The sequence below is a fragment of the Manihot esculenta genome, chromosome 18 (assembly GCF_001659605.2).
Source record: "Manihot esculenta cultivar AM560-2 chromosome 18, M.esculenta_v8, whole genome shotgun sequence".
NCBI lineage: Eukaryota > Viridiplantae > Streptophyta > Magnoliopsida > Malpighiales > Euphorbiaceae > Manihot > Manihot esculenta.
In genome coordinates this window covers 7,544,158-7,555,109 of record NC_035178.2, presented here as the reverse complement: position 1 = coordinate 7,555,109, position 10,952 = coordinate 7,544,158, and the positions used below count along the sequence as shown (strand labels likewise).

The following is a 10,952-nucleotide window of genomic DNA, read 5'->3' as shown; positions in this document are numbered from 1 at the left end:
GCTTGGTTGTTTTTGAGCTTCTTGTTCCTTTTCTGATGTTTAATATCTGGATAATCCTATTATCTATTGGGCAGAGAAGTCGAAATTTAATGCTTTGCTGGTAAAGCTGAAACAGAAACAGAAACTCTGCGTTGGGAAAAAATTTAGGGAAGAAGGAAAATAAATAATAAAAATAAAAAGTATTTTCTTTTTTTTTTTTTGTTAAAGTTTGGTTATAAAGAAAATAGATGAGAAAATGAAAATAAGTTATTTTCTTGTTGGAGAATATAGGAAAATAAGACGAGGGAAAAAAAATATATAACTAATTTATAATTCTATTTTATATATTAAATATATTAAATTTAAGAGTGGCAAATATTTTGTAATTTTGATATATAAAGTACACTTTTTCTTCTAAATTTGATATTTTGTTCCCTCTAATTAGAAAAGAAATAGCAATAAAAAATAATTTTTTTCTTTTTTATTTTGAAAAATTTATAATTTAATTTCTGAATATTACCATTATTAACAAGTCAGTATCTATATTTTTAAAAATCTATTAAAATATCCTTATTTTTTCTTTCTGTCAATGAAATAATCATTTCTTTCCGTTAACGAGATGGTTCTTTCTTTCCATTAACGAGATAGTTCTTTCTTTTCATTAACGAAATAGTTCTTTCTTTCCTCTAACGAAATAGTTCTTTCTTTCCTTTAACGAAATAGTTCTTTCTTTCCGTTAACGAAATAGTCATTTCTTTCCGTCAACGACGAAATAGTCTTTTCTTTCCATCGACGAAATAGTCTTTTCTTTTCATCAACGAAATAGTCATTCTATTCTCTTTTCCGTTAAAATTACATAAAAGATGAGAGATAAAATTTTTAAAATCTAATTTTATCATCAAATAAAACACTTTATTTAGTCTTTGGATATTGCTATTATTAACAAGTCAGTCCTTATATTTTTAAAAATTTATTAAAATATTCTTATATTTTTTTATATATATTAAAACGTTCTTATCGTTTCTTTCTGTCAATGAAATAGTTCCTATCTTTTCTCATATTTATTAAAGTGTCCTTATCATTTTTTTCTGTCAACGAAATAGTCTCTCTTTATCGTTTCTTTCCGTCAACGGAATCGTCTCTCCCTTTATTTTCAGAAATCTATTAAAATGTCATTAAATTTTATCATGTCTATTAAAACGTATTTATTATTTTTTTCATCAATAAAATAATTCATATCTTTTCTTACATCTATTAAAATGTTCTTATCGTTTATTTTCGTCAACGAAATAGTCCCTCCTCCTTCTTCTCAAAGAAAAAAAAAAAGAAGATGATGATAATGATGAAGAAGAAGGAGGAGGAAGAAGAAGAGGAGGAGGAAAAAAATGGGGTAATTTGGTCTTGTACTATAGTTTTAAAGGTAAAAATAGACGGAATGACTATTTTATTGACGGAAAAAAAAGATAAGAATGTTTTAATAAATTTTTAAAAATACAGTGGCTGACTTATTAATAATGACAATACTCAGTAATTAAATTATAAATTTCCCTTTTATTTTTCCTTCCATTTTGAATACGAGAAAATGTCTAACCCATTTTTTTTCCAATTTATTTGCTTCCTCTCTATTTTCCATGCATCCAAACAAAAAGCTGAGGGAAGTGGGGGTAGATAACGGAGAAAATTTTATGGAGCAAGATCCAAAACGATCCATTTATATGTCTTCATATATTATTATAAATATTAAATATGAAGCTGGGAATCATTCAGGTTACATTTGATAATATACTGTATAAATATGGATAAAAGTCTAATTAATTTTTAAAATTTTAAACTAATTAAATCAATACAATGGTTAAATAAGTTTTTATTTAATATAATATTATTTTTTAATAATAAATATTATTTTATAATAATAAAAATATTTTTATATGTATTATGGGTAAATATAGCAACATTTCCGGACACGATATTTTAGAGAGAAAAGTATTATTGATTTTTTTTCCCAAAATCAATACAAATATAGAAATGATTCCCAAATTGATAAATATAGAAATGAGTAAATGAAATTAAATATTAAACAGCACATTAACTGAGAATTAAATAATGGGTATCGAATCAGATTTCAGAAATCAAATCAAAACGACAGCTTTGAAAGAAAAGGAAATGAGCCAAAACGAAACAAAACAAAAGAAAAAGAAGGAAAAGGAAGAAATCCACCAGCACCACATGCGCCAATAAAATCCTCCAAAATCCCAATAGTTCTTCTTCTAACTATACAATCCAGTTCCACCACCCGCCATTTTCCCAACGATATTATCCACATCCTTGCTGCCCATCACTTTCCCATCATCCAAACACACCCTTCTTATATTTCCCTTTTGTCCCAGCTCAACAAGATTGTTAATTTTCCCCTTAAATAGAGGTGAAAATTTTGTAATCAAATGCACTGGAATTGATTCCATATGGTGGCATGTCTCTTATCGTGCCACGTGTCCATTGTCGACATGAATCGGTTGTCTCCTGTCACCGGATTACTGCCGTGTCTATGTTCGTATAAGCTTAGCAGAGATGCCCACCTCGTGGGTTTTAGGTTTGGAGTTGATTTACAGAGGAAGGAGCGGTTGAAGAGGAAGCCTAAGCTTGTTGTGAGTGCGGACTTGTCAAGGGCTTTCTCCTTGAGTTTGGGTTTGGACTCTCAGGTCATTTTCTCTCTTTTTACTCCCTTTCTATCTCTGATTTTGTGTTTGTGTGAAGAATCTTTGTGATTTGTTTGTTTAGTCTTTGATGTTTGATAAAATGACCGAGTGATTTGAGAGTGCTACGTAGTGTATGAGCAAATCTAGGAAGAGCGTTTCGGTTGTGGGTTTCGTTTTTCTGTTTTTAAATCGTTTGATAATGTCAACAACAATGCTGGATTTTTCTTTCCCCACCTTTTCTGGCAGTAGTTCGTTTCATGTATCGAATTTCAAATTCAGGTTGTAGTGATCTTTCTTTCTTTCTTTTTTTATTTTTATTTTTTAAATTCACTTTAAATTAAATGAAAACCAGAGCTCAACTTTTCACCTTGAATGCTTGCCGAAATTGAAATTGAAATTATAATGATATATAGACGGCCTTATCCCAATTTGTTTTTACTAGACTAACGTGTCTATATTCTTATTAAAATGTTGTCCAGTCCCATGATCCGTCACAGTTGCCTTGGATTGGTCCAGTTCCTGGAGATATTGCTGAAGTTGAGGCGTATTGTAGAATATTCAGAACATCTGAACGGCTTCATACTGCATTGATGGACGCATTATGTAATCCTGTGACAGGGGAATGTAGTGTTTCATATGATTATGAGGAAAAACCATTGTTGGAAGATAAAATAGTGTCCGTGCTTGGTTGCATGCTATCACTTTTAAATAAAGAAAAAAGGGATGTTCTTTCTGGAAGATCTTCGGTCATGAATTCCTTTCATGCCACAGACGTAAGCATGATGGAGGATAAGCTTCCGCCACTTGCCATTTTTAGGAGTGAAATGAAAAGGTGTTGTGAGAGTTTGCATGTTGCTCTTGAAAACTATTTGACACTTGATGACGATCGGAGCTTGGATGTATGGAGGAAACTACAGAGGCTGAAGAATGTATGCTATGATGCTGGCTTCCCCCGTTATGATGATTATCCCTGTCATACACTGTTTGCAAATTGGAATCCTGTTTATTTATCTACTTCTAAAGAAGAAACAGCAGCCAGAAATTCTGAAGTTGCCTTTTACAGGGGTGGTCAGGTGACAGAGGAAAGTTTGAATTGGTTAGTGGAGAAAGGATTCAAGACTATCATAGATCTCAGAGCAGAAACCATAAAGGATAACTTTTATCAAGCAGCTGTAGATGCTGCTATTTTGTCTGGGAAAGTTGAATTGATTAAAATCCCTGTTGAAGTTAGGACAGCACCTTCAGTGGAGCAGGTTGAAAAGTTTGCATCTTTGGTTTCAGATTGCAGCAAAAGGCCCATATATCTTCACAGTAAAGAAGGGGCATGGAGGACTTCTGCAATGATCTCCAGATGGAGGCAGTACATGACACGTAGTGCATCTTACTTTAGTACTCCCAGTGATATGGTGCCAAAAGGTACAAATGAAACCAGAGAATTCCAGGCACCTTCTATTGCAGGAGAGAAGTCCCTCCTGGAACAGAAAAATGGATCACTGCAAGAGGTTGTCGATGAACTTAATGGTTCAAATGGAGTGTCTCATGAAGTCATATCTCAAATTAAGGATGAAATGGACCAAAGCCTTAATGGGGCCTACAACGATCTTGTCTCTGATCAGGGCACAACATTCATAAAAACATTTGATAATGTTGGAAGATATTCAGCTAACATTTGCAGAGAAACAGATCCTCTAAAGGCTCAAATTCCTCCTTGTGATATCTTCTCCAAAGCAGAGATGTCCAGATTTTTTAGGACTAAAAGAATCTCGCCTCCCACTTACTCGAATTATCAGTTTATTAAGTCGAACAAGTTGCCTTTTTCAAGAGAAAAACGTGTTAGAATGGTGCAAACAAGTGAGATTGTGAACACTGACGATGTGTCAGGGCTTGAGAAGACAAAAGGATCCAATGGATCAGTTAGTATTGAAAATCTATCTTCAAAACTTGAGAGCTCTTCGGTCGAAACTCAGAGTCATCTGAAAAGCGGTAGTCTTGCATCTATTGAGTCAGATTTGTATGCATTTGGTGAAGAGAAGATATATTCTGTTCCTGAAACTAATGTCAATGCGACTTGGAAGGGCAGCTTAAATAAGCATGATTCCAAATATGTTGAGGAGGTTCATACAAAAAATGGAGTGAAATCAGGCTTTAGTGATGACGAGATGGGCTCAATTGAAGGAGACATGTGTGCTTCTGCAACCGGTGTTGTAAGAGTGCAGTCAAGAAGAAAAGCAGAAATGTTTTTGGTAAGAACAGATGGTTTTTCTTGTACGAGAGAAAAGGTTACTGAATCTTCCTTGGCCTTCACTCATCCTAGTACTCAGCAACAGATGCTTATGTGGAAATCAACACCAAAGACTGTATTGCTGTTGAAGAAACTGGGGCAGGAACTCATGGAAGAAGCCAAAGAGGTATCATTCAAAATTTTGCAGTAATGTTAAAAGAAATTCTCTCTCTTAATTCAGTGATTTTCTAAACCAAAATTCTGTAAATTTTGCTGTTCATTACTGTTATTGAAATTGATAATGCACCATGTGAGTTGCAAGGCCTGAGGTATTTGTGTGTAATTCATCTGTTTAATATTTCTCAACTGGCCTTAGTTTTAAACAGCGGAGGATTGTAGGTGTATCGTAAACATGAGATAGTCACACCTTATGCTTATCTAATTTTTCCAGATTAATGGTTCCAGATTAAATTGAATAGCAAAGGTGGCTATGTGATAGCAAATCTTTGGTAAATGCTTTCTCATTATGCTTGTGTAGAGAACTCAGAGAGAATGCATGTAGGATTGTTTAGTTGCTTATGTCATTTGTTTACAAGTTTGTTGCTGATGTAACTTGTGTGTTACAAGTTGTTAATCAGTCATTGATTGAGATTCAAACTGAAGAAATTGCATATAAGAGCTTTGAAGGAAGAACATGTGAATGGATAACAAGAAATTTCTATTGATTTCTCTTTAATCTGGTGTTATCTTTCTCTATGTTTTTTTTTCCCTTCTTTTTCTTCCTAACAATCCAATCTCAGTTAGGAATTTAAATTCAGAATTGAATAGATCAATTTTCTTAGGTTGGGAATCAAGATCTTGTCAGCTTACACGGTTATAGAAAATGGTTTATGTGTACAATGTCTCACTTTTATGTATTAGCTTATGAAGAAGTTGCCTATACTCAATTCTTTTAGTGAGAATGTGTAGAGGTCTTTGCATTTCATTTTCATGCAGTGAATTTTTCACTGTAGTATAGTGGCCAAGCAAATATTGACAGATTTTGGCTAGGTAGACTCTCATTCCCAGGGTTAATCCTAGTCAATTTCTCTTGATCAAATCCACTGGAACTGTATGAAGCACTGAATATGAGTGCCAATTATAATCCTTAGCATAATCTGTTCTCTTAATCACCTTTGAATATTTGGTGATGTTTCTTCATAATTAGAGGTCACCTCAATGACAATATGATCTTAATGGGTCTAGTTTTCTTGGGAAGGGATGCGTTTTCATGAAATAAGTAGTTAAGTTGACATCCCACTTTCTTTTATTTCCTTTGGAAGATATATGAATTATATATTCATTGGTGGCTGTGACTATAACTGAGATCACCTTATTTAGTTATTTGCATCCAGTCATTCTACATGTTCTCTATCCAATGTGCAGGTTGCCTCTTACCTTTGTCACCAAGAGAAAATGAATGTGCTTGTTGAACCTGAAGTTCATGACATATTTGCTAGAATCCCAGGGTTCGGATTTATTCAGACCTTTTACAGTCAAGATACCAGGTACTGTAAATTTGGATCTATCCAATACTAGGGGTGAGTTTGGTTCAGGTCAGTTCAAAAATGTGAAAAATTAAATAAACGAAATCTAATAGGATGAGAAACAGTACCAAAGAAGGTGATCTGGAAAACCTTAAATTTTAATTATATAGCACTGAAAAAGGGGATGAAAAATTTTAATTTATATAGCACTCAACCAAGTATAAGTGGATATGAAAAATCCTTCTGGGAAACCACAACATGTACATGGAACCCAAATTACAATTTTGTTAGCCACTAGAAATAAATTCAAGAAATAAAAGAAATCAGCTGTATGATTACAAATTACAAATGAGAATTCATCAATCACTACAACAACAAAAACATCCTCATGTTTGGGCTCTACCTTGGCAACAACAACAATTGGAATTAGGTTGGGAGTGATTTTCATGAAGACGTCAACTTTGACCTCAAGGATCAGAGATTGGGATTTGGAGGATTTCGGGATGGATTAAAAAGTAAAAGAGTTTATGGATTTTGGAGGGAGAGCAAATGTTGGGCTTAGAAAGAGAGGGTTTTAAAAGAAAGAAATTATTTTATTGATGGGAGATTATTTGCGTGTAGCTTCTAGCATCGGGCCTATGTTTTTCAACTATTAATGCTTGGAAGTCAATTGAGGTTTGAGGTAAGTTGACTTTGTCTTGATCCAGAGATAGAGAGGTGATTGGTATTTGAAAGCTGAGAGTGAAAAATGGAACAAAGAGGGGAAATCGAGAGGGTCCATGATGAGAGGGGAAAGAGTCTTTTTGAGAGAGCAATCAATATAGGCAGAGGGTGGGCGGCATTTGCCATGAGGAAGGAAAGTAATTAATCCTAAGCCTAGAAATAAAATGCACAGTTTTGTTAAATTTTGGTTATTTTGATTTGTTGCCTTTGAAAACCTAATTGAATAAACCAATCTTTGAGAAATCCAAACGAAAGTGAATTCTGAATTTCGAAATTTAGTTTCAGAATGGATAGTGCTCGCCCCTAGCAGTGATATTGATGTGTTTTTTTTTGTTTGAAAAAAAAAATTGTTCTTCATGTCTCATTGGCAATCTATGTCTTTCTGATGCTCCTGATGCAGTGAACTTCATGAAAGGGTTGATTTTGTGGCATGCTTGGGGGGAGATGGGGTTATACTCCATGCATCAAATTTATTTAGAGGTGCTGTTCCCCCTGTTGTATCCTTTAATCTTGGATCTCTTGGATTTCTCACTTCTCACAGTGTAAGTTCCAAGTTTATCTCTTATCTTTTATTCTGTGTTTTACTTCATAAATGATCATTTGGCTGATTGTTGCCTTTTCTTTTTCTCTTGATATAGTTTGAAGACTTCAAGCAGGACTTAAGACGAGTCATTCATGGAAATAACACACTGGATGGTGTTTATATAACCCTTAGAATGCGCCTCCGCTGTGAAATATTTCGCAATGGTAAAGCAGTTCCTGGGAAAGTTTTCGATGTCCTAAATGAGGTGGTTGTTGACCGGGGTTCTAATCCGTATCTTTCTAAGATTGAATGTTATGAACATGACCGACTTATAACCAAGGTGAGGTTTGAAATTTCACATCCTAAAAGACATTTTAAATCATTTTTCGGTTGTTCCCTTGCCTTTGATGGGCAGATACCTTGCTTTGTGGCTCACCAGAACTTTGCTTCGTACTTGGTTTATTTGCAGCAATGGCTGCTTATGTTGTACTCTGTACTTATATATATATATATATATATAAGTTCTCATGTCTTCTGTTATGTTTCCTTTTTTAGGTCTGATGAATACCTTGTTTTCTAGGTTCAAGGTGATGGAGTCATAATAGCCACACCTACCGGAAGTACTGCTTACTCTACAGCTGCAGGAGGTTCCATGGTACATTTACCTAGTTTTATTTAAATTTTTGAAATGTTTTCTTTATATTTTAATATCACGCGCACACATGTGCTTTACATTTAAGCAGCCAAGCCAAAAAGAGCTGGATAAAGCTTGGCCCAAATTTCAATTTAGCTTGTTTTCTTTGAACAAATTTGGCTCAGCCTGAATTTTCTTGACTAAACTCAGCTCACATAAAGCTATTGCGAAAAAGGCTTTGGGTTAAAATTTCAGGCTGGGAAAAAGGGTTTTGGGTTAACTAGTCTAAAACTGAATGACAGTCTTAGTTTCGGGAATTCTTATTTCATCTAGATTTACAGGAAATTTATGATTACATTGATGTGGTTCAAGAAGTATTACAACTGATTGTTTGAGAAGTTTGAGATGAATTTTTACTGAATTGTATATGGTCCACTTGTCTCTCTCCATTTATCTCTATTGTGCTGCTATCAAGTCTTCAATAAAAAGACAAAAACTGTTGTCCCCAGAGCATAAGGATCCTGCATTATGAGGGTTTCTGGGGGGGTCAATAAGGGTATGTGTTTATTGAGTCAAAGACTTCATTAGATAAATACGTTGTGCCTTCTTGGAACCAGACTGCTAATATGTCAGCGTGACATGTGTATGTTTAGTAGTTTTTTACGTAACCTTGCACTGAAAGTGGGAGAGAAGGCTTTTGCTTATTGATTACATGGTTGAGTGGATCTATCTGGCTATTTTTCCTTGGGGACTGTTTACTTGACTGTGGATGTCCTAAACTTAAATGTAAAATCTTCAATTTCCTAATTCCTACATCCTTGCAACATTCAAACAATAACATCCTCAGCATGTATCCGTCCTGGAATCTTCAATAAATTAAATTTACACAATAACCTTTGAAACCCTGTATCTTCCTGCTTCAGCCAACCCTATAACCTGGGCTTGTGATTCCAGCAAATCAAACTGCATTTTCTCAAAAGTCGTCCTCTTTCCTGATAAAACCTATGAATCTTGCACCTCCAGATTCTTCAATTTTTACAAGCCCTAACTCGCCATGAAAATATGAGAGTTTAATCTGTATCCAAGTCAAGCTCCACAACGTGCTCTCCTTTTTAATTAAACCAATGCTTCATAAGCTTCCTTTGGTCTGGCATTAATGTGTCAACTTTTTTATTTATAAAGTTCCCAATATTAACGTGCATGTGTTATTGATAAATTTGATGAGGATTATTCTTTGAAATAAATGAAATAAGAAGTGATATTGAGAAGAGATAGAGAGAAAGACACACACACAGAGAGAGAGAGAGAGAGGTATTTTCTCTACTCGAAAGCCTTGAATTTTCTTCAATGATGTCATTTTTTGAAAACAAATGCCCTTTTTTTTTGTGAAATGAGTTGACGCTTTTTGTCACTAGTAAATTTTGATGGATAAACAACATATTGAAATGCACTATCCAAATGCAGGTGCATCCAAATGTTCCTTGCATGCTATTTACCCCAATCTGTCCGCACTCTCTCTCATTTAGGCCAGTCATACTTCCAGATTCTGCAAGGCTTGAATTAAAGGTAAATTAAAGGTCTTAAGTTTTGTTTTTGCAATCATTTTCCATATGGACATATTCTTTAGCCAGACAATTTAAACATTTGTTGGCATTGGACAGATTCCAGAGGATGCTCGAAGCAATGCATGGGTTTCTTTTGATGGGAAGAGAAGGCAACAACTTTCAAGAGGGGATTCTGTCCGTATATATATGAGCCAGCACCCACTTCCAACAGTCAACAAATCTGACCAAACAGGAGATTGGTTTCGCAGCTTGATTCGCTGCCTGAACTGGAATGAGAGGCTAGATCAGAAGGCCCTTTGAAAGTTCTGAAACTGAAAAGAAGCCTATTCCTTTTCCATTACACGATTGAGGTTTGTGTAAATTACTGTACAGATTGTAAATTATAAAAGAACCACAGAAAATTTTACTAATACTTGAGTTAAATGCTATTCATCACAACATAGGATCCCATGTGAAGGGTTTGCCCTTTTCTTTTTTTAATAAAACAGATGAATCATTGTATTACATAGGGTCAACAATTATTGATATAAAATATAATTCACAGCTCCTCTAGATCTAAACTTGATTGACCAATGCTTAGTTATAGTTTTATTTCCATATGACATTTTAATTTATTGTTATGTGAGAATGTTCAGGAGAGAGAGAGTGGAAGGTCCACCTATATAAAAATTGAAAAAACTGAGTTTAAAGGCAGTGTAGGACATGTGACACAGGCAATTTCCTTGTATATACAACTGATGTTTTGTCTCTGGCCTTTCTTGGTTGGGCCTTTACCCTGAAAGTATGGTATGGGAGGCACCTCAAGAATCTTCGAAGTTGGACATGAATAGAACAAAAATTTCGGTAATTGAAAATGTTGTAATGACAGTGAGGTATACATTGAATTCTTTTACAATGGGTTTCTTGCCAGATCAGTATGATGACACACATAGGAATATTCGATTCATTATAGAAGCTTGCTTGTCCTTGGACTGGGATTTGCTTCTTTTTTATAAGCAAATTTACAGCATTGAATGCTTACTTGGCTACGAGTTTTGTATATCAAATAGGCATTGCAGGGATTGAGTCATATATAAATTTTTATG

The 10,952-nt window shown here is 34.4% G+C and overlaps 1 protein-coding gene across 1 annotated transcript; it reads left to right on the top strand.

Annotated features, from left to right (window-relative positions):
- Positions 1-2,143: 2,143 nt before the first annotated feature.
- LOC110606709 (NAD kinase 2, chloroplastic) lies at positions 2,144-10,427 on the top strand. The gene is made up of 8 exons (XM_021745651.2): positions 2,144-2,678; positions 3,155-5,083; positions 6,322-6,443; positions 7,546-7,687; positions 7,784-8,008; positions 8,249-8,323; positions 9,767-9,868; positions 9,964-10,427. The coding sequence occupies exons 1-8, from the start codon at positions 2,442-2,444 to the stop codon at positions 10,165-10,167; spliced, it is 3,036 nt and encodes a 1,011-aa protein (XP_021601343.1). The 5' UTR covers positions 2,144-2,441; the 3' UTR covers positions 10,168-10,427.
- Positions 10,428-10,952: the final 525 nt, after the last annotated feature.